The sequence below is a fragment of the Sturnira hondurensis genome, unplaced genomic scaffold (genome assembly GCF_014824575.4).
Source record: "Sturnira hondurensis isolate 20B ecotype Veracruz unplaced genomic scaffold, ASM1482457v3 Scaffold0019433, whole genome shotgun sequence".
NCBI classification, from domain to species: domain Eukaryota; kingdom Metazoa; phylum Chordata; class Mammalia; order Chiroptera; family Phyllostomidae; genus Sturnira; species Sturnira hondurensis.
In genome coordinates this window covers 1,287,469-1,311,095 of record NW_028092064.1, presented here as the reverse complement: position 1 = coordinate 1,311,095, position 23,627 = coordinate 1,287,469, and the positions used below count along the sequence as shown (strand labels likewise).

The 23,627-nt window shown below is 51.5% G+C and overlaps 1 protein-coding gene across 2 annotated transcripts; it reads left to right on the top strand.

Annotated features, from left to right (window-relative positions):
- The first annotated feature begins 10,880 nt into the window (after positions 1–10,880).
- On the top strand, positions 10,881–21,655 carry RAPSN (receptor associated protein of the synapse). Of its 2 annotated transcripts, none has more exons than XM_037027986.1 (8): positions 10,881–11,733; positions 12,241–12,579; positions 17,746–17,904; positions 18,444–18,542; positions 18,617–18,739; positions 19,224–19,322; positions 20,697–20,896; positions 21,331–21,655. In XM_037027986.1, the coding sequence occupies exons 1-8, from the start codon at positions 11,542–11,544 to the stop codon at positions 21,401–21,403; spliced, it is 1,284 nt and encodes a 427-aa protein (XP_036883881.1). In that variant the 5' UTR covers positions 10,881–11,541; the 3' UTR covers positions 21,404–21,655. The 2 variants fall into 2 exon arrangements, with proteins under 2 accessions (XP_036883881.1, XP_036883882.1); XM_037027987.1 differs by having other exon boundaries at positions 10,883–11,733; positions 19,224–19,277.
- The last annotated feature ends 1,972 nt before the right edge of the window (positions 21,656–23,627 follow it).

Below are 23,627 nucleotides of genomic sequence, written 5' to 3'. Positions count from 1 at the left end.
TTTGGTGGATGTCGGAGTTCTGAACACAAGTAAACTTGGGAATATTGTTTTGTCATTTGTAATGGTTAAAAACCTGTGTCTCTAACCCTGGCCAAGAGGCTCAGTTGATTGGAACGTCATCCGTGCACCAAGAAGGTTGCAAGTTTGATCCCCAGTCAGGGCAGGTGTGGCAGGCAACTGATAGATAACTCACTCTCACATCAGTGTTTCTCTCCCCCACTTCCTCTTTCTCAAGTCAGTAAGCAACTTTGGGTGGAGGGCTTTAAATACATGTATTTAACTAAACATCAAAACTTCGTATTAGTGGGCACTGACCATCCTAGCTGCTGCTGTTCACTGACCGCAATCCCAGCACTGTGGGAAACATTTGGTACACATTTTATGTTTGTCTCCCCCACCCCCCCACCCCCACCTCAAAGAAGACCCTTTACTGAGACCTGCTTCAAACACTTCAGTCTTGATACTTCAAGCTCTGAATAGACTTCAGCTGTGCTGACTCTCTGACGGCGGAGCTGCCGCTCCCACCCCCATTTTGCAGATAAGCATACTGAGGTCAAAAGGCACTGGACTGCCTACTAGTACATGGCATGCACTGAGAATGAAACCAGGCCTGCCTAACTCCCAGGCCCTTTTTCGTAACCACTACTGAAGAGACACAACTCAATAAAAGCCAGTAAGTAGATGGGCCCTAGTTAACCTGTGCCCCCTCAGTGCACACGATTGTGCATGCTGTCCTCTAGGCTCTCATGAAAGGAACTCGGGGGACCCTGCGGCTCTGTGGCTCCTTTGGGTGGTGAATCACTACAGTTCTGCCCCCCTTAGAGCGGCTGCCTTGGTGTTCAGGGGTTTCTGCGGTAACTCGGTGCTCCTGGGGCACCTCTTCCGAGAGGACTGGGATGTCACTCCTGCCGCACGATTCTCTCCTAGACGTGGCACCACCGAAACTATTTGCTAATGTTTTAGCTTTTTTTTGTCGTGGTAAGATACATGTATACAGTTTTCTGCTTGAACCATTTTAAGTGAGCATTCAGTGGCACTCAGCGCATGCACAATGTCATGCAACCATCACCACCTAATTTTGTTTTTTCCAAAGTTGAAATGTCTTTCCACATGGGTGGGTGTCATTCAGTGCATCTGGTTAAGGTGATGTTGCTTCTGAATACCCCCAGAAGGCAAACAGGAAGGGGGGGCGTGTAGATACCACTTTTAGTTAGTGCGTGCATTATAGGGAACAATTTGTGCCTTGCTGGAAAACTGGCATTTTCCGTGGGGAGCTATTTTTACACCTCTTAAGTTGTAGAAAACTGACAGTGATGCACAGATAGTTCTTTTTTTATTTAATAATTTTGTGTTTTTATTACCACTTAGTCCCCTTATAACCTGCCCCCCACAATCACTGCACTGCGTCCATGTCCGTGAGTCCATTTTCCTTTTTGCTCAATCCCTCCACCCCCTGGCCTCCCCCAGTAGCCGTTGTCCGCTCTCCATCTATGAGTCTCTCTCTGCTTTGCTTGCTTGTTCAGTTTATTCGTTAGATTCCACATACGAGTGCAATCATATGGTATTTGTTTTCCTCTCACTGGCTTATTTCACTTAGCATGATGTTCTCCGAGTCCATCCATGCCGTCGCAAAGGGTAAAACTCTTACGGCCGAGTAAGTATTCCACTGTGTGACTGTCCCATAGTTGTTTCATCCACTCATCTACTGATGGACTCCTGGGCTGCCTCCGTATCTTGGCGATTGTAAACAATGCTGCAATGAGCATAGGGCTGGTTATGTTCTTTCTAATGTGTTTTGGGTTCGTTTGGGTATATTCCCAGAACTGGGATCTCTGCATCAAAAGCAGATCCATTTTTAATTTTTTGAGGAATCTTCACACTGCTTTACAGTGGCTGCATCATTCTGCAGTTCCCACCACCTAATGTTTTAAAGCAACTTGCCATGCAGTTTTCAAGGTCAGTTCATCTGATCATTAGTATTTGTGAAATCTCCAAATAATATGACTTCAAAATACACACTAAGCTACACTACCATATATATGTGTGTGTCTATATGTATATATATATATATATATATATATAGGTATATAGTATTCATTTCATGTCATTGTAGGGCTGCGTTCACACTTTGGGAAGTTGGGTCAGAATGAAGAAGCTGTGGACTCCCTTCCCAGAGCTGTTTCCTCTGTAATTAAACGGTGGTTGAACCTGAAGTTCTCTCTCCTCCTAGCACAGACTTTCCTTCTTTAATGGAAATGCAGTTGGCCATGACTGGTGTAGTTCAGTTGGGCATCATCCCACAAAACGAAAGGTCTCTGGTTCAATTCCTGGTTAGGATACGTGCCTGGGTTGTGGGTTTGGTCCCAGTCAGTGTGCATACAAGAGGCAACTGATCGATGTTTCTCTCTCATGTCAATAGTTTTCTCTATCCCTCACCCTCTTTAAAAAAAAAAAGTTGAAGTATAATTGACCTTTACTGGCTCCAGACGTACAACATAGTGATTCCATATTAAGTACGTTATAAAGTGATCACCGCAGTAAGTCTGCTTACCTTCGGTCACTGTACGGAGGTTATTACAGTGTTATTGGGAGTGTTCACTGGGCCGTTATCGCATCCCCACGCTAAGGCAGATTTTTCTATGGCTCAGGATCAAGGTGATCCAGATCTTCTCTACGTTTCTGCCTTAGAACTCTTCAGATAGAACGTGGTATGAAAATAGAATGTTAAGTACAACTTGAATGTCTTCCCATTTAACATCATACTTACAAGTGGTTTTTCTGTAGAATTTACAACAAGGAATGTGCCAAAATGACTTTTTAGGTTTTTAAAATTTAGACTTGTGTATCTTTATATCGTCATATGGCTGTGCCTTAAACTATATTCCTTTTAAAAACCAACCTGAAGGTGCTGGCCAGGTAGCTCAGTTGGTTAGAGCATCATCCTCGTGCACCAAGGTTTCGGGTTCAGTCTCTAGTCGGGGCACATACAAGAATCAGCCAGTGAATGCATAAATAATTCGAACAACAAAGCGTTGTCTGTGTGGTGTGTCTCCCTTCCCCACCTCTTTTCTCCCTCTCTTCCGTTCCAAAATCAATTTTTAAAAAGTTTATAGGAACTGGCAGTCACTGCTTTTGAGTGGACTCAGTACCTCCCCGCCCTCCTGCCCGCACTCCTGGTCCCTGGCTTACCGTGGAGAAGGCATCTGCACCAACTTTCTCGGTCAGTGCACAGCGTCCGACCCTCCCAGGTTCTGTACATGCTGTGCCCACCTGAGCATCTCAGCCCCTGATGACGAAAAGCCGTTGGGAAGGAAATGAGAGACCAGGTTGTCCTTCACCTCTGGGAAAGGCAGACTAACATCTCGGAACAGCCTGCCCGGAAGAGAGGGTGGAGGGCTTTTCTTTTGGTTTTTGCACCTTCTCTGATTTTGAAGCACTTTCTCCGGAGTCCTTTCCAACCCCCACTGGCTGGGATTCGGTTTCTTTTGTATGTGTTGACTTTCCCTTCACTGGTGAAAAACGGCTCCAGCTGTAGGGAGAGCTGTTGGTTCTTAAATCACGGCCAACCTTGCAAGGGGAAAGCGACCTGAAGCCCGAGTCAGCCTCCTGATGGAGATTGCACACTCTGCAGTCTGCCTGCTTGGAGCACACGGGCATCGGTTTTCAGCAGCATGCAGCCCTCACCACAGCTTAATGTCATCGCCCCCTAAGAAACCCCATCCTCATTAGCAGTCACCCCCATTCCCAGCCACTGGCAAAACCGCTCATCGGCTCTAAAGATCGGCCTAGTCTGGGCGTGTCATGTCAGCTCAGCCGTACAATACGTGTCTTTGTGGCTGGCTCTCCCTGAGCCCACCTCCTGCGGCCCGTTCTTTCCCTTCCCTCCTTGAAAACTGCCCAGCAGTGGCCTGTGTTCCACTTGCTCCTGCCACCCCGAGCGCCCCTGAGCGTGTCTCCTTGCCCTCCGGCCATGATTCTGCAGCCAGCCTGTCCCTTCCACTTCTCCCAGCTCCTGTTTACCTGCTTCATCACCTGCCACGCCCGGATCTGGCCATCTCCTAAGGCCTGCCTGCATCGTCCACTACAGTGACCCCCTAGCCACTGGAGCTATTGAGTGAGTGTCACTCCTCCACTCACTGTGAAGCCGCATGTGGGGTAGTGCTTCCATATTGGACATAGAATACGTCCATCATCACAGTGAGTGACAGGGTCAGGGCTGTTCTAGACAGTCGCTTGGCTTTAAGAATACAAACTGCCTACATTTATGAGTCACGGTCACTGTACTGGTCCAGCAACTGACAGCACAGGGTGGTAAAGACTGAGGCACAGAGAAGCCGCAGCTCTAAGTAGCAAAGCCGGGTTTTAACCCGGACCCGCCTGACAGAAGGGCCTGCAGAGCGTAATCCTTAGGGGGTGTCTTGTGCAGCCGAGGTGCCCTGGGGAGAATCCCGCCTCTAGAAAGGAGCTCCGTGAAGGCCTCGACCAACTAACTGAGCCTTAGTCCTCACCAGGGCCCCAGGGCTCACAGATCAGTATTCCAGACATATTTAGGGAGTGAGTAAGTGAACAAATACCAAAAAATAACAGTTACTTTTGTAAGCTTCCCAAATAAGGCACTTCTGGCCCCACAGCACACGCACACTACGTTGGAGTTTTATTGAAAAAATGCCACCCACTTCAGGAAAGGGGGGAGTAAATAAGTTTATTTTTGTGCCTCGTTTACAGACTGCTAGCTCCCAGCTCGTACCCCAGTTCTTCACAGGTCCTCAGTGGCCCTGAGATGAGTGATAGCCAGGTCCCTTAGAGCCACGTGACAGGGATCCTGCTGCCACAGCTTCTGAGGCAGATCACCAGGGTGGGTCCTCTGGGAAGTGGGTGCCGCAGCTGCTCCGAAGGCCCCCTGCTGCCGGAGGGGCCCGAGGGAGCAGGGCTGCCGGTGACCCTCCAGCACCCGGGGCTTGCAGGACACCATGACCTTTTAACAAGTCGTTTGAGGGCTTCAGGGTTTTTTAATGGAAAACATTAATGTAGTTAGAGAAGTGTGGAAAGCTTATGTTTAGGATCCTCTTTTTTTGTTTTAAGATTTATTTTTTTAGAGAGAGGGGAAGGGAGGGAGAGAAACATTGATGGGTTGCCTCTTGCATGCCCCTATACCCCCAACCGGGGACGAGGTCCACAACCCAGGCATGTGTCCAGACCGGGAATCGAACCAGCAACCTTTACAGTTCACATACCGCCACTCAACCCGCTGAGCCACACCAACCAGGGCAGTTTAGGAGCCTGTTAATGTTACCACATCAACTGTGTGACCTTGAGGAAGCGACATGATTCTCAGCCTCAGATTCCCAGCCTGTCCGATAGCAGTGAAAACACCCACCTCACAGGGTTGGGAAGAGGAGAGAATGTCCCAAGCCAAGCGCTTGGCACAGTGCCCCCCTGGCAAGCGTTCATCCACGTTGCCAACGACCCTAAATAAATGTAAGTTAAAAGCGAGCGTTTCCCCATCTCCCACAGCCCATTGATAAACAGATGGCGTAGGTAGGCTTCCAGAATTTTTCTGTATACAAAAACAGGTACATATGTCATTTTTGTTAATAAAAATGAGATCATGCCGTAATGTACCGAATGTTCTGCAGCTTGCATTTTTTCAGTTACTATGTCAGGGCGCCCTTCCATCTTGGACACAAACACCAGTTATTGACAACTTGCATCTTTATAGGCTACGTAGCATTTCCTGCCTTCTCAACCGCTCTCCTATTGGACACCGGTTGTATCTGGTTTTTTCACTGGTATAAATTCTAAGAGCTAATTCAAGGAAGGTTCAGGGGGTTCATCAGAGGGATATTAGTTCAGTGTCTTGTGTTTTTTTTTTTTAATTTAAAAATTTTACTTATTTTTAGAAAGAGGGGAAGGGAGGGAAAGGGAGAGAAACATCACTGTGTGGTTGCCTTTTACACACACCCTGCTGGGGACATGACTGATGCGGACACCGGCTCACAGTGCCCGCGGCATCACGGATGAGATATGAGACAAATTCACAGGGACTACTGAGTCCTGTGGAGGAAAAGGGACCACATGGCTACTCCTTTAAGGGGGGAGTGCCTCAGTGCAGCTTGGCCACCTTCTCAAGGGGAGAGCTTGCTGACCTTTGCCTAGACAGGCTTTTACAGGGTTCAATTAGCGCAGGAATACAGGTACAGTTCATTAATCATCGTCACACAGTGCCGCGTCCAATCCCAGCGCCAACCATGCTGTCTAAGTCCGAGCATGGGGAAGACGACTTCAAAGAAGCGTGTTCCGGCCAGGCGAACGGGGCATGAATGGATGTGTGGTGTTGATCTTAATCTTGCTGCCTCTTGGTGTTCTAACCTCTACTTTTCTGATAATTTGGAATCTCCTAGAAATGCTGACCATTCTCAGAGCTGAACAGCAACTAAGTCAGGCTGAGAACAATATCACCGTGGCCTTTCCCCAAAATAACACCTCCTTCCCTGTCCTGATTAAGCAGCTGTAGGATATGATGATATCAGCTAGTAGGGGGCCTGGAATACCCAAGGCAGCCCCCTTAAGTAAGTCCCGAGGCAAATCCCCTCTAATGAAATAGCCCCCGAATGTCTAAAGTTGTTAGAATAACAGGCCCTCCTTTACCTTGAATAGGGATATATATCTATGGTCAAAATAACTTGTTTAATATAATTGAAACTGTGGGAACTTTCATATTTTTCCTAATTACCTTTATATTGATTTTTTCTGTTTAACTGATTATACTATGCACCTATAAATGTGAATCATTACCAGAAATGAAAATATAAAAAACATGCTTGTACTTGCAATAAACGGAACAGTGCTTCACCTGCCTTTGAGCTGTGTAGTTGCCTGTTACCCAGCGCCGACACCTATCCTCACCTCGAGGGACCCCTGGACCCTGCTGCGGCCGGACCGCGGCAAGACTGTAAGGATCAAACAGTAGATAGCATACAAAGAACTATAAGGGCTTCTTCTGAGTCAGGGTCAATCAGCTAAAAGGCTACAAAACTTTGGGAAACAAACTCATTTCCTGCTCAGATCTTTGTCATTTAACTAAGAGCATTCTTAGCAAAGCAGGCTTCCCAGGGTTTTACGTATCTTTCTCAGGCCTGATCACCCAGGGAGCCTGCCTTTTCTAGCACAGGGCTGCACCACCCTCTGTCATTGTTTCAGGCTTAAGTGAGGCAGAGGAGGTAGATAGCCAAAGAATTCTCAGAGACTTCTCGTGAACTCAGGGGAGTCAGGATTTGTCAAAGCTGAGGGGCAAGGGTCCATCACCCCCTTTCTCCATAGACCCCCCAAGTCCTTCCCTGGGGCTTCCATGTGATCATGCCTGTCAGGTCATTCACCCCTTGGGGAATCTTACCCGTCATTGGCTAACTGATCAACATTGGAGGCCAGTTATGAAAAAGATAAGCTTTGTCTCCTTAGTGGCTTATGGTCTGAAGGTTGCTCACTCAGTCTTAGCCATTGGGGGGGGGGGGATGGTTACAGCTCCTGAAACCAGGCAGAGTGGTTCCCAACACATGACTGACAACCCAAGCATGTGCCCTGACTGGGAATTGAACCAGCGATGCTTTGGTTCATGGGCCAGCGCTCAATCCACTGAGCCACACCAGCCAGGGCTAGTGTCTTGTTTTCAAAGCAAGTTCTTATTTTATCTCATTTGGTTTTCACAGAAACCTTACCAGAGGGGCAATACCCATTTACAACTAGGAAAACAAATGTATCAAGAGGACTTGCCCTGGCTGGTGTGGCTCAGTGGATTGAGCACGGGCCTGTGAAGCAAAGGGTCACTGGTTCAATTCCCAGTCAGGGCACATGCCTGGGTTGCTGGTCAGGTCCCCAGTGGGGAACACGTGAGAGGCAACCACACACTGATATTTCTTTTCCACTCTTTCTCCTTCCCTTCCCCTCTCTCTAAAAATAAATAAATATTTTTTAAAAAAAGAGAAAAAAGCTTCCCAAGGATCCCGCTAATCATGGCAGAGGGGACCTAGGACTGTCCCCTCCAGTCACACTTGTCTGTCATGCTTCGAGAGCAGAAGCTGCAAATGTAGGTGTCTGCGGGGGCCAGGCGGGTGACGCCAGCAGGTGAAAAACCAATCTAAGGTGACAGGTGACACTTGGCTTGAGCCTTGAAGCGAGAATAGGGAGCAGCGGGGGCCATAGTTGAAAGAGAGACGTTCTTTGTCGCTGACCAGTTGACTGGTTGACAGAGCATCGCAAGCCCTGCTTGAGCTTCAGCCTCCAAGAGAAGCAGGAAGTGCCGGGTTTTCTGTGAAATCTCCCGGGTGGCAGATGTAGCAGCCAAGTCAGAGCTCTTCTGCCCCGCACATGGGTTGTGGCCCCTCATCAGGCCCAGACTTCACCTTCTACCTGTGATTATAAAACAGGGACCTAAAATGGGAGGCATGATGACCTGACACCGGCAGTCACCACAGGCCCTGCTGTCCCCCTGCCCTGGGAGGTGAAGTGGCCCCTTAAAAAGAAAAGGCCATTTTATTTTGTGGCTCACCCTCCTGACTTCCTTTTGTCCTCCTTCACTGCTGGGCATTGGTAAGCAAGCCCTGACTGTCCCCTGTCTCCCGAGCCACCTGTGCATACGTGACTTCGGTCCACTCAGGCCAGAGCCTTGGAGAACGTGCCCCGTGAGCTGTGTGTCAGGTGAAGACGGTGTGATTGAACTCCCCTTCACTCCTCTCCTCCCTCCCCGCCGTCTGGGCCAGCATCATGGGTAAGAGTGGGACCCCAAGAATCACACTCCCTGGGGACTGGTCCCTGCTCTGTCTCTAGGTAGCAGTGTGGTCTCCAGCAGTTCACCTTTCCGCTTGTGCCTCAGTTTCCTTATCTGTAAACTGGAGGCAGTGCTTAGCTCAGGAAACGTTGGCGCTCTTCTCCTCTCACTTTGCAGAGGGCTGTACAGGCGCTGGCAGCACAAAGGGAAACCACAGTGCTTGCCCTAAAGCAGCATGACCTTGACCTAAGTGTGTGCAACAGTCAGCAAAAAGCTGGTGATTCTGGGGCAGTGGAAGCCTTTCTCCCATCAGGTGTTCAAATTTTGGAATCTTTAAAGTTCCCAAGTGCCCCGAAGGCCGGGTTCCCTGACTCCTTTGGGGCACTGCTGCAGGCAGCTCCTTTTCTTCCTGCCAGAGACTCATGGTGAACTTGGGCCTGGCTTACTGAGCCGGATAGAACCTGCTGGCTCTTCAGCCCTCTCCCTGCGGGCCAGCTGCCTTGTCCTCTGCTGGTTCACTTCAACACAGGACCCACCTTCCACATGAGAGGAAGATCCCGGGCAACTCTCCTGGGCAGAGACTCCCTCTTCCTGTGGTCCCAACTTCCTGTGGTCCAGGCTCAAGTGCACTTCCCCCTGGAGGGTCCCAGTGGCTTTGTCCAGTCCATAGGCCTATGCCTACATCCTCTCTGCCTCTGCTGAGCCATGACCCTGGGGCATGGACCCCTGGGCTTACCCTGACCCCATTTATATGAAATGTCCAGAATAGACAAATCCACAGAAAGAATGTGGTCGTGGGGCGTATTAATCCACTCAGGCTGCCATACAAAGTACCGCAGACCAGGGGGCTTAGACAATGCAGGTGTATTTTCTCTCAGCTCTGGAGGCCGAAGGCAGAGAGCTGAGTGTGGAGAGGTTGGTCTCCCTCTGAGGCCTCTCCTTGGCTGGTAGGTGGCTGCCTTTCCCCGTGTGGGCACACAGGCTTCCCTCTGTGCCTGGGTCCTGATCTCCTCTCATGACACTGGTCACGCTGGACTAGGGCCCACTCTACCGGCCTCACTTTGCCTCTTTAAAGATGGTGGTTCCGAGTTGGTCACATTCTGAAGTGCTGGGGCTAAGACCTCAACGTGAGAAGGGAGGTCAAACGGGCGCACAGTTCAGCCCATGACACAGGAGGACTGGGGAGTGACTGCTGGTGAACACGGAGCTTCTTTTTGGGGTGATGAAAATGTTCTCGAATTAGTGATAATCAATGGTGAAGACCACTGCCCTACTCTAAAGGGACGCACTTTGCCCTGGTACAAGAAGGAGCCTGGTTTGCAGAGGGAGGAGAACGTGGGGTGCAACCAGCTGGCAGGTTGGCAGGGGTCCCGTTACCGAGGGCCTCCCAAACCCCAGCGGCCCACCCCCCCGTGTGTCTGCTCCCCACGGAAGACTTTGCCCTTCTCCACAATGTCCGGCATGAAAGCTCACTACTACAGACCCCCCAACTGGGGTTGGAATTAGGACGGTTTGTTTATTTACTTATTTATTTATCAATCTTCGCTGAGGACATGCTTATTGATTTACTGGTTTTAGAGAAAAAGCAAGGGAGGAGGAGAGTGGAGGGAGAGAAACATCTACGCAAGAGAGCAACATCAATCCGTTGTCTCTGGAATGCCTCCCGACTGGGACCGAACCCGCAACCCAGGCATGTGCCGTGACTGGGACTTGAACCCATGACCTTTTGGTTTACAGATGACACTCCAACCAACTGAGCCACACCGGCCGGGGTGGGACACTTTTTGAACCTCCGAGGGCCGACTTCCTTCCCTGGCAGGCACTTAGCCATGGAGCAGACGCAGCTCAGGGTGACCTCTTGCTTATCGACACACAGGTGTCCCCATGTGTGTTGTCCCCCAGGTGCCAGGCACTGCTCTCAGTCCTGTGCTGCTTGGTTCTTCTAACAGTCCAGTGAGGTAGGTGCCACTTCAGGGCCACGCTGCCCACACCGCCAATAAACGGCAGAGTCAGGATTCGAACCCTGGCAGCCTTGGCTCCAGAACCCGTGCTGTTGCCCACGACTACGCTGCCTCGTAGCAGCCCTGTGAGTTACAGTGTATCAGCCCGTTGTCCTCATTTTACGGATGAGGACACTGAGGCCCAGCAAGGTCCGTGACTTGGCATGGGTCACACCGTGAGCTAGGCTGTTGGGAATGGTGTGGGCAAGTTCATGGGGGTAAGTGGCCTTGGTGCCTGGGAAGCCACAGGGACAAAGTCTGGGGGCAGGAGGATCTGGGGGAGAGGGAGGGCTCAGGGCTGGGCACTGCCCCTGCCTCCCGCCGCCTGGGTTCCTGGGCTCAGCCCTGCTCCCCCCAGCTCTCAATCCACCCCTGGAGGTGGCTCTTTGGCAAGGCTGCGGGCCAGTCTGCCCTGCCAGGGAGGTCAGGGCCAGTGTCATGAGTGCCAAAGAGACATCCAAGGGGTTGCCCAGGGGCAGAGTGCCAGTGTCCCTGGGAAGCCACCTCCCAGCTTGGGGTGGAGTGCGGCAGAAACCCTCGTGACCTTGTGGCTGACATTCCTTAGTAGCCACGTGGCCCCAACTGGCAGGGACAGCTGCAGACAGGGGCCGGACCTGCTTTGTTCCCAGGGTGGCACTCCATCAGGCCCTAGTCAACTCCTGCCTGGTGCTGCTTTCCTTTCCTGGGCTCAGTGGACAGCTGGCACTTTGGGTCCCCCGCCATGAGAGTCTAGAGGCAGCGATCCACCAGGGTCTGTCCGAGGGGGGCTCTTGGAGGATGGGACAGGACCAGACGAAGCAGCAGATCGAGAAGGGGCTCCAGCTGTACCAGTCTAACCAGACAGAGAAGGCGCTGCAGGTGTGGATGAAGGTGCTGGAGAAGAGCTCGGACCTCGTGGGGCGCTTCCGAGTGCTCGGCTGCCTGGTCACTGCCCATTCAGAGATGGGCCGCTACAAGGAGATGCTGAAGGTGGGAGTGCCCGAGGCTGGCGTAGGGGGGTGGGCAAAGCTGGGTTTCTCGAGGGTTTCCAGGCCTCTCTCCTGAGTCCTCAGGCTCCTAGGCCCACAAGCTAGCAGCCAGGAACCGAGGCTCTGAATCCACACCCAATACCCTGGGTTTTTGATGCTGAATCTCGGCATGGAATTCGGGCTTGTGGCCTTGAACTTCAGGGCTCAGGGGGTCTCAAGGCCAGGAGTCTAGGTTCCAGACTTCCTGTCTGGGGCTCTGGGTCTGAGTCTGTGGGGCACTGGCTCCAGGTTTGAGGCTGGGGGAGGAAAGGTGAAAGCTCTCGGTCTGAGCTTGGGAGGGGGAGGCTCCAGGGCTGAAGCTTCCACTCTCTGGTGGGAAGCGGAGAATGCACCTGAGGCTGGATGTGGAAAGTCGGGGGTCTAAGCTTCAGGGTATGAGGCTCGCTGGGACAGAGGCTCCAGTCTGAGGCTCAGGCTGACGTCTGCGTGCCCACCCCCCCACGGACAGTTTGCCGTGGTGCAGATCGACACCGCTCGGCAGCTGGAGGATGCCAACTTCCTCCTGGAGAGCTACCTGAACCTGGCGCGCAGCAACGAGAAGCTGTGCGAGTTTCACAAGACCATCTCCTACTGCAAGACCTGCCTCGGCCTGCCCGGCACCAGGGCGGGCGCCCAGCTCGGAGGCCAGGTCAGCCTGAGCATGGGCAATGCCTTCCTGGGCCTCAGCCTCTTCCAGAAGGCCCTGGAGAGCTTCGAGAAGGCCCTGCGCTATGCCCACAACAACGACGATGCCATGCTTGAGTGCCGCGTCTGCTGCAGCCTGGGCAGCTTCTATGCCCAGGTCAAGGTGCGTGCGGGCCCCAGGGGAGGGCAATGGTGGGTGTGGGCTCCCCTTGCATTACCTCGTTTATTCAGTCCAGTCCTGTTTAGGTAGGGACAAGGCGGATGAGAGTCTGAGAATCCGAGAGGGAAAGCGCTTACCCAGGGAGGTAAAGACTGGGTTAGGAATGACAGGGCCGGAGTTCAAAACTGGACCTGTCTGTCTGACTCTCTGGCGGAACGGGAGGCTCCTGTCTGAGGGCCGGCCATGCACCTGCTCTGCCACACGCCAGCTGTGTGACCCTGGCCTTGGCCCCTCCCCTCTCGGAACCTTGGTAGGTGCATCTGCATGACAACAAAGAGCAGGACCCCACTGTACAGCATGTTTGTGAGGGTTCATTCATCAAATAACTATTGAGCATTTGCCATTTCCCAGGCACTCTTGGCCTGGGGTGCCGCACTGAAAACAACAGCAAAGTCCCTGGCCTCAGGAAGCTTGCTCCCTAGTTGGGGGATGAGGATAAACACAATGAGTAAGTCAGTTACATAGCCTGTTAGAAAGGGCTTCTTTTTAAATATTTATTTAGAGGGGAAGGAAAGGAGAGAGGAAGAGAAACATCAGTGTATGGTTGCTTCTCCTGCATCCCCTGCTGGGAACTGGCCCCTGCCAGGAACTGGCCTGCAACCCAGGCATGTGCCCTGACTGGGAATCGAACCGCGATCGTCTGGTTCGCAGGCCCGCGCTCAATCCACTGAGCTACTTCAGCCAGGGCAGAAAGGGCTTCTTGAGAGGAGGGGAAGCAGGGCAGGGGGTGGGGGGTGGGGGGTGCTGCAGCATGAAACAACCGGATGTCAGAAGGCCTCATAGAGGTGATGTAGATGACTTGAAGATGAGAGGGTGAGCCGTGTAGGAATCTGGGGGAAACGTGGAAAAGAGGGAACGGCTAAGGCAAAGCCCTGCCCTGGTGGAGCACACCGGCCATGTTCCCGGAAGGACGGAGGCCAGCACAGCTGCAGCAGGCAGTGAGAGGGGTAGGAGGCGGGGGTCACAGGGTGTGGGGGAGGGGAGAAGGCAGATCGCGAACGGGCCGAAGGGCCAGTGGCCGCAGGCTCCTGGGCCTGAGCCTTTGTTCTTTCTCTAGGCGTCCAGGCTGCCCTTGGCCCTGGCAGGTGTTAATGCCTGGCACGTAGGAGAGGCCTGGCGACCCTGGGGGTAGATGAGCATGTAGAGGGTTAGGAAGCGGAGCTGGGCTGTGAGGAAGGGAGGGTCTCCCAGGATGACACTGCAGGGTTTTGTTTTCAGCAACTAGATCGACAGGGAAGCCATCCAGTGAGCTGCAAGAAGATCAGAGAGAAATGGGGACGTTTTCAAACCTTTTTTTATTGTGAAGAAAATGAACCATACAGGAAGGTCGAGAGAGTAATGTAGAAATCTCTACATATCCTTTTAGAATGAACAATTATTAATATTTTGCCGTATTTGATGTATGCATTTTTCTATTTTCATTTAAACATTTTTTCAGTTACAGTTGACATTCGATACTTGTTTCAGGTATACAGCACACTGGTTAGACATTATATACCTTTTTAAAAAAGATTTTATTTATTTATCGTTAGAGGGGAAGGGAAGGAGAGAGGGAGAGAAATATCAATGTATGGTTGCCTCTCATGCATCCCCTGCTGGGAACTGGCCCACAACCCAGGCATGTGCCCTGACTGGGAATCGAACCGCGATCCTTTGGTTCGCAGGCTGGCACTCAGTCCACTGAGCCACACCAGCCAGGGTTTATATTTCTTGTATAAGGACGCTTTCTTACATAACTGCAATTCTATTATTATACATACCACAATGAACCTCTTTATTTACCTTAAATTTGTGTTCTTATCCTGAAAACCTGCCTTTACCCTTGGCTCCTTTGAGTTGGAACATAAGCAGGAGTTGTACATTATGTCTCTTAAGTCTCTCTTGGTAGAAAATTCCTACCCTCCCCTTTTATTTTCCATCATTTATTGAAGAAGTCAGATTAACGGCCTTGTAGAATGTTCCACCTTATTGTCTCATTGCTTCCTCAAGGAGTCCTGTAGTAATTGTTCCTTTATCTCTTTTCCTCCCTATCACCTGGAATTTAAATAATGACTTGTTTAGGTCCTGACTGGGAGGCTCAGTGGGTTGGAGCGTTGCCCCAAGACACCAGTGTTGTGAGTTCCATTCCCAGTCAGGACACATGCAGGGACCAACCAGTGAGTGCATGGATGGGTGGAGCAACGGGTCGATGTTTCTCTCTTGTCTTCATCTCTCTCTCAAATCAATAAAAATACATACATACATGCACGCATAATGACTTGGTTAGATCGAGGTGATACATTCTTGGTAAGGACGCTGCACGAACAATGCCGTGTTCTTCGTGTCGCCCGATGTCAGGTGTTGAGGGAGTAACTAACTCCCTGATCCCTCTGTTGTCGGGTTTGGTTTCTCCTTTCGTGACCAGCAGGTTAACTTGTAGGGTGACGCTGGCACCCCGGGAACATTCTGTTCTACAGTGACATTCACCATAATGGTTTTAGCGTCCACTGATGTTTCCTGCCTGGATTGATTCATTCACTTGAACTCTAATAAAATGGCCATTTCCAAGTTCTCTCCTTCCTGCTACAGTTGTTAGCTGGGATTTTTCTATACGGAAGAACTTGTCCTCGTCTATCAGGGCTAGTTGGTTACTTTGAAATACAGTCCCTAAAGGAAGGGCCGAGATACCGCTAAATACTTCCTCCTTTTCCTTAGTCACCGCTTCCAGAATAAGTTGATGGTCACACTTATCTGACTTGCTTCCTCTTTTTGGAGCATTACTGTGAAATCATGGATTTTCTGTAGAGTCAGTATCCTTCAGTCAACTGCGATCATTGTTCTTTTCGCTGTTCGTGTTCTCTAACTTCAGTCAGTGGGATTCCCTCCAGTCTGGCTCTAGTGCCCTTCGACAAGACCCACTTACTCTTGGATGGGGTTCTGCTTTCTGGCACAACGCAGTGTCCTGGGCTCATTTTCTATCTTCCTTGCCTCAGACCTGGAATCGGCCATGTCCTCAGGTTCTTTTTAGTGGGAAATGGTATTTAAAGGCAAACTGTGGGCTCTCAGCGTGCTCCTTGTTGCTGGGTTGTCGTTGCTTCTAAATCTTTTCAGTGGCCAGGATGTTTCGTGGTGATGTTTCCAGTTCAGATCTAAGTTTCAGGATTTAACCTATTTTAAACTTGATTCTCTTTTCTCTTAGACTGAAAATCTTGGTTTCTAACAGCGCAGTGAAATATTTTATCCTACAAAACACATAAAATAGTTTCAAAAGATAATACCAATATCACTAAAAAAGTGACTGAAGGAAGTTTAAGGTTCCTTTGCTGTGTTTTGGATTTATGCATCCCACCATGGAGGTACTATCCAAGTCTATGTTCTGAGTTCATTTGAAATAACTTTTCTTATTTTGTTTTTGTTTTGCTTTGTTTGACTATGAGGAGACATTTATCAAACCTGTGGACAGGGAAACAGGGAAGGGCTTAGCATAGAAGAAGCAACAGGGGAGCCCAGGGCTGCCTGAGCTCCCTGGGAAGTCAGAGAAGAGGGGGCTTAGGGACGGGTTCAGGGGATTCGCCTGGGACGAGCTGCCAGCTGCCCACTGCCTTATAGTTTAGCAAACACGTCCCTGTGAAGAAAGAAGTGGGGGTAGGAGGAGAAGGAAGGAAAGGGAAGGAAATCTAAAATTTTTTTCTATGTGGTTATAACTAATATAGTATTAATATAATGCAATATACTATATTATAATGAAATATATTGCATTACATTATATGTAATGATATATTACAACAATTCTATTACAATGTATATTTATCATTATCACAATTACCATATAATAATATGCAATTAGAGTGATTTATTTCTATTTTCTATGTTTTTAAAAATTAAATTTATTTGTTTTTAAAGATTTTATTTACTTTATATTTTAGAGAGGGGAAGGGAGAGGGAAAGAGGGAGAGAAACACCAATGTGTGGTTGCCTCTCACGCACCCCCCACTGGGGACCTGACTGGCAACCCAGGCATGTGCCCTGACTGGGAATGGAACCGGTGACCTTTCGATTTGCAGGCCGGTGCTCAATCCACTGAGCCACACCAGCCAGGGCTAAATTTATTTTTTAAAAACTATAGAATATTTATATGGCTTTGAGTTGAAAAGCACATAACAAAATTTGTGAGGAGCAGGTTTCTGTTGGGGTCATTGAGAATTCTCTTTTGGTCACAGTAGCTCAGAGGTGCTGGTTGAATATGCAGTGAAAGAGCAAAGAGGTTTTTATGTGAAAGATCTGAAGCAGTTGTAGCCGAAGGAGACGGAAGGCAAAGAAGATTGTTGGATTTTGATTTTTGTTTTCCTGTCTTAAATGAGCTGAGACATGCTAACAGGATTTGTCCCAGAGCCCCAGCAGGGACTCACACTGGACGGTGGGGGGTGGGGGGGGCCCTCCTCCTCCTCCTCAGTAGCAGGAGGGAAGCAGAGGGGTCCAGAGGGTGGATTTGATGGGTAAGCTACTTAACGGAGCTTCTCTCTGCTTTTCTTCTGTTTTCCCAATGGAGCGTGAGGTGAGGTCGTCAGCTCAGGGGGCACAGGTAGAAAGGCCCTGCGGAGGTTTGCAAAGAAAGCATGAGAGAATGGTTTCACTGCCTCAGTGAGTCCGAGCCGTGGCAATCAGTCATGGAGCCTTCAGGGAGCAGCTGCTACCGGAGGCAACCGAGAGAGGGGTGGGGGTGGGGCTCTGGCCTCCCCTGACCCCCACTCTTCCACGTGTCTCCGAAGCTGACAGGCCCAACTGGGACTGGCTGAGAAGGGAAGCCAGCTGTATATTCTTGCCCATTCATTCATCCAGCAATATTTATTGTGTATCTACTAAGTGCTAGGAACTGAGCAGTGGGTTGTTCTCCAACATCAGCGAACCAGGTGAAAGTCCCTGAATTCATGGAGCCCATGCCTTTGCACTGGCTGTTCCCTCTGCCTAGATCACTCTTTCCCGGGACTCCAGAAAGAATGAGTCAGTAACCAGTGGGGTCTAGGGCCCCCTGACTGCCAGAGAAGCCAAGGCCTACAGCCCTCAACCTTGGAGCACTCCTCATACTCAGTGTGTCCCCTCCTGACCTGTCCCCTCCCTGTGTCCCTGCAGGACTATGAGAAAGCCCTGTTCTTCCCCTGCAAGGCCGCAGAGCTCGTCAATGACTATGGCAAAGGCTGGAGCCTCAAGTACCGGGCCATGAGCCAGTACCACATGGCTGTGGCATATCGCCTACTGGGTCACCTGGGCAGTGCCATGGACTGTTGTGAGGTGGGGCAGCAGGGCAGGGGGGTAGGTGGTGGTGTGAGCCAGGGTCTGGGGCCCAGAGCAGGTAGGCTGCCTTCTTCCAGATCAGCCCCAAGTCTTGCCCTTTGTCCAAATTTTCTTTAGCCAAGACCCTGAACAATGCATGTTTCCCCGCCCCCAAACCTCACTCCTTTCCAGTCCATTCTCAGGGACGTGGGCTTCTCTCTGCCCTGTCCCCCACCACTCATCCTCTGTGAGACACTTTAAGTAAGAAGCAAACCAGTCTCTGAAGTTCCATTGACCTGAGTTTACATCCTAGCTTCGCCCCTTACTAGCCAGGCAGCCCTGACGGAGTCATTTCTGCCCTCTGAGCATGTTTCCAGTTTGCTGGATGCTGTGAGACCCCTTTGGTTTGGTGTATGGGGCCTGAGAACCAGGACTGGTGTCCTGGGCTCTGAGGACGTTGGTGATCCCTGGGCTGCCGGTCAGAGGAGCCCCCTGGGTGAGGGCGCCCCGGGATTGGGGGCAGGTGGGCATGCCTGGGTGACAGGCCTCTATCACAGGAGTCTATGAAGATTGCACTGCAGCACGGTGACCGGCCACTACAGGCGCTCTGCCTGCTCTGCTTTGCAGACATCCACCGGAGCCGTGGGGACCTGGAGGTGAGGTCACCGGGAAGCTGGGTTCGGGGGTGTGGGCCTGGCCCAGCCTGACCCCACCCCCACTGGCTGTGCAGACAGCCTTCCCCAGGTACGACTCTGCCATGAGCATCATGACCGAGATTGGAAACCGCCTGGGCCAGGTACAGGTGCTGCTGGGTGTGGCCAAGTGCTGGGTGGCCAGGAAGGCACTGGACAAGGTGAGATTGGGTCCGGTCCTGCGTCCCCCAGCGCTCCCAGTGCTCCGGCCAACAATCTGTGTGTCTGGTGCCGGGGCAGGGCTCTTCCAGACACTTTGTCTGGTGTCAGCCTCACCCCAGTCCCAGCGTCCTGAGTCAGCTTCCAGGCTCAGAGAAGGCCAGCCGTTGCCCCATCACACAGCTAGTGAAGGGCCAGAGCTGGGGTTTGAACTTGGGATGCTTTAACTGCTTCCCATGGTTTCACAGCACCCGCAAGACAGACGTATTTTTCCCCTTCTGTATCTGAGTAAACCGAGGCAGGCGGTAACTTGCCCACACAGCTCTTGCCGCAGCACCCCAGTCTCCTCCCACTGTCTTTGCTCCCGGGATAGCCGCCTGCCTACGTCACCCTCCCCATGCCTGCCCTGCTGCCCTTCCTTTCTCACAAGCCAAGGCCTCTGGCAGACAGCTCTGTCCGCAGCCTTGGCCTGTGCTCGCCTTTCAGGCTCTGGATGTCATTGAGAGAGCCCAGGACCTGGCTGAGGAGGTGGGAAACAAGGTCAGACCTGATTCCGTCTCCTGGGTCTGGAGTCAAGAGCCCAAGGTGGGACCCTGGGTGGGTGGAAAGGGCCCCTTGAGTCTGCTCGTGCCCTTAGCGCTTCCTGATCTCCACAAGTCGCCCCAGCCACCCCCGGCCGCAGCTGTTCCCCTCCAGAGTGCTTCGAAGGGCTGGGCAAGACTTCCGTAGCTCAGAGGATATCGGAAGTCTGAGGCCTTCTTCTTCTTCTTCTTAAGATTTTATTTATTTATTTTTAGAGAGAGGGGAGGGGAGGGAGAAAGAGAGGGAGAGAAACATCAATGTAAGAGAAACATCGATTGGTTGTCTCTTGTACGCACCCTGACCTGGGACTGAGCCTGCAACCCAGGTATGTGCCTTGACCTGGAATTGAACCAGCGACCTTTCGCTTTGAGGGCCAACACCCAACCAACTGAGCTGCACCAGTGAGGACCTCAGAGCCTTCTTGGTGGTCATTAAAACTTCTAACAGTGACCTCCATTCAATGAGAGGTGGGCACCATAGATCTCTTGTAGGCATCGTTCCGAGTCCTCACTGCCTCCCTGCAAGATGGGTGGAGCAAGCCCCATTTCACAGATGAGAAAAGTGAGGATCAAAGGGGTGCTCAGGGGCCTGCTGCCTGGTAACTGGTCTGTCTTAACTCCAAAGATATATGGCCTCTCCAAATTTAATAATTGTATCCAATCCTTTAAGTATTGAAAATAGGCTCAGTGTTTCTCAAAGTCTTCTAGAAGATGTGCATTTCTCTGGGATTGGGTAATAGTCCAGCTGAAATGCCAAATAAATGTGCCTTTGACTTGGTTATAGCCACTCGGGTCTACCCAATATCTAGGGCTGGTCAGAAAGTCTAATAAGCGGTTTTTATTTTTAAAATTTTATTTATTCTTAGAGGGGAAGGGAAGGAGAGAAACGTCAGTGTGTGGCTGCCTCTTGCACACCCCCTACTGGGAACCTGGCCACACAGACATATACCCCGAGTGGGACTTGAACCAGCGACCCGTTGGCTCACAGGCTGACACTCAATCCACTGAGCCACACTAGCCACCGTTAAATGCTAGCAAGCTGTTGTTACAGTTAACTAATGAAAACAGGAAGACAGTTATGGAGTCAACACAGCAGGTTTGGTCAATAAAACCCTTCAAAAACATGGGGTCCCCAGCTGGCTCTAGGGGTGAAGACCACTAACCTCAGCACCTCCTCATTCTGTATGAGAGGACAGCAAGGCCCAGAGAGGGCAGGGCATTTTCCTTAGGTCCGTCAGCCAGGCAGCAATATGCCCAAGACTGGACCGTGTGTGACCTGACTGCCTGGTGACCCCTCGGGGAGGGAAGTGGGATGGCCGCCCACCAGCGCTGACTTGGTCTCTCCCCTCTGCCCCGTCTCCTGTCCCTGCTGGCCCAGCTGAGCCAGCTGAAGCTGCACTGTCTGAGTGAGAGCATCTACCGCAGCAAGGGGCTGCAGCAGGAGCTGCGTGCCCACGTGGTGCGCTTCCACGAGTGTGTGGAGGAGACTGAGCTCTACTGCGGCCTGTGCGGGGAGTCCATCGGCGAGAGGAACAACCGGCTGCAGGCCCTGCCCTGCTCCCACATCTTCCACCTCCGGTGAGGGCTCTTGTGGCCGGGGCAGGGGCGTGTGGGCCTCTTCGGGTGCTCTGGGGCCTAATCGCAATAGTAATACCAACAGCAGACACTTGAGGAGTGCTTTCTGCGTCCCAGGTCTTCCTCAAAATTCCCGTATCTTGACTCATTGAATCCTCCCAATGGCCCTGTGAGGTGGCCTTCCTTAAGGTCATTCTCCCCAAAGAGAATTCAGAGAGGCCCCTGAAAGGTCCTGGCATTCAGACACCTGGAAGTGCACCCCTTCAGGCCAGTGCAGTGGGCAAGCAGCGTGGCAGGCAGGGGCCTGGGGCCCTCTCCTTCCCTTGGCACCTCCCATGCCCCTGCAGAGGGAAGGGTAGGAAGGGCGGGAGGGAGAGGCCCTGGCCCAGGGTGGAAGGACAGGCTCAGGGAGTGGACAGAGCCCTTTGCCTCCCAAGGTGCCTGCAGAACAACGGGACACGGAACTGTCCCAACTGTCGCCGCTCATCCATGAAGCCTGGCTTTGTGTGACTGTCAGCAGCCACGGGCTTCTGCCTCACCGGCCCTGCTCCTGCTCCACCATCACACCGGAGACCGCGACCGGCCATGTCTAGGATGCCCTTCACTCCTGGGAAAGCCACCAGGGCCTCCTCGGGCCTCTGCCAGGGCCCGGGGCCTGCCCACTGCTGCTCCTCAAGGCCCTGTGCCCCTTCCCACCTCTTTGTACTTTGCTCTTTATAGAAAAATAAACCATTTGTACCTGGTCCCGGCGATCCTGACTTTCCCTGCCCGAGGTCCGGAGGGAAGGGGATGGTGGGGTGAGGCTCCCCACCTGAGCCTCCTCAGACACACGCGTCCCTCTGCGCACACGTGTGAGTGCCTCCAGCTGTCCTTCCACGTTCTTGGGATGCCAGTGAGCCAGAGACAAAGATCCCTGTGGGGAGGAGCTGTGGATGTGTTGGGGATGGGTAGGAGGATGCGGCCAACAGAAACTTAATAGTCGAGCAACATACAAAGTCAGTGAGAAAGATGTTATGGGTTGAGCGTGTCCTCCAAGGTCCTTGTGTTGAAGTCCTAACCCTGCCCCGCAGTGACTGCAGGAAAAGATAAGGCCTTTAAGGTGGAAATTAAGGTTCAGTGAGGTCCTAAGGGTGGGGCCCTAATCCATTAGATGAGTGCCCTTATAAGAAGAAGAGGAGACACCAGAGAGCTTTCGCTGTCTCTCCATGCGGCACAAAGAGAAGACCGTGTGGGGTCACAGGAAGAGGGCCTTCACTGGAAACCTGATTTGCTAGCACCTGGATCTTGGGCTTTCCAATCAGCAGAATCATGAGGAAATAAATTTTGTTGTTCAAGCCCACCCATTCTCTGGTGTTTTGTTATCGCAGAAGTAATGGCCAAGATGAGTGGGCTATTACAACAGTGATGAGTAGTTTGAGGCAATTAAGAATCAAGCAGTGTTCGTCTACCTCATCTTCATCCCTTCCCTTCTCTTCAGTCCTAACACCATGAGGTGGGACAGAGCAAGACAGGCAATCTCAGGGAGGGTGGCTCGGTGTGGCCGTTGGGACCCCAGCAGTCAGAGGACAGGGGAAGCTCCAGTGTGGGAAGGGTCTGCCTGGAGAGAGAAGGGTGGCCACACAGATGGATGCCTCACCCTGGGGTGTCAGAGTCCAAGCAGGGTGAGAAAGGAGCTCAGAGGGCAAGGCCTGGTGCTGGGTATTGGAGCCAAGCAAGGTGAGGAGGACTCCATGCAGATGGTGGTCAGGAGTGGAGCCTGAGAAGGGCGTCTACACACAGGGCAGCCTGGTTGGTATGACAGAGCCAAAGAAGGGTGGTGAGGACACCCTGGAGGAGAAAGGCCCCATGTGGGAACCAGTGCCTATGCAAAGGGGCCAGGGCACCCACTCAGTGGTGGTGGGTGGGGTGCCGCCCAGCGCAGAGCACCAAGCTAGGTACAGAGGGGCAGCCTGGTATGGGTCTTTAGGGCCTAAGCAAGGTAAGGACGCCTAAGGTAGGGCCTCAGCCAAGTTAAGGGAGGCCAGGCGTGAGGTGTCAGAGCTTGAGCAGGATGAACAGGGTCGGGGGGGGGGGGCATCCGAACCAAGAGAGCGTGGACAGAAATCTGGGCATGGAAGGGGGCGGCAATGAGAAACTGCTTACACAGAGGGCATTGGTCACATGAGCAAATATACTCAGGGTAGTGGGACCCAGGTTACTATTGAAAAATGGTCATGAGTAAGAAAAGGAAAAATGCCGGAACTGGAATTGTAGGGATCCATATGAACTCATGGATTTCAAAATATAGAGCTAAAGAGAGAAACAAGCACAGGGTGGGGTAAAAGTAGGTTTACCATCGTGAGTGCACAAAACAGAGCTTATTCTTTTTTTTAAAAGATCTTATTTATGTATTAATACTTTTTTATTGATTGATTTTTAAAAAAGATTTTATTTATTCATTTTCAGAGAGAGGGGAAGGGAGGGGAAAGAGAGGGGGAGAGAAACATCAATGTATGAGAGAAACATTGATCAGTTGCTTCTTGCACACCCCCAACCAGGTAGGTACCTGGCCCGCAACCCAGTCATGTGACCTGACTGGGAACTGAACCGGCGACCTTTCAATTTGTGGGTGGATGTCCAACCCATTGAGCCACACCATTCAGGGCTACAGAGTTTATTCTTGTATTATTACTCAGTAATCATTGTATCATTTTCCATATGAACAACTGCAAACCTGCTTTTGCCCAACTCTGTA

Coding starts and splice junctions, on each gene's coding strand:
- RAPSN (XM_037027986.1), top strand. CDS start 11,542: ATGGGACAGGACCAGACGAAGCAGCAGATCGAGAAGGGGCTCCAGCTG. Junction 18,740..19,223: donor CCAGGAAGGCACTGGACAAG/GTGAGATTGGGT, acceptor CTCGCCTTTCAG/GCTCTGGATGTCATTGAGAG. Junction 20,897..21,330: donor TCCCACATCTTCCACCTCCG/GTGAGGGCTCTT, acceptor TTGCCTCCCAAG/GTGCCTGCAGAACAACGGGA.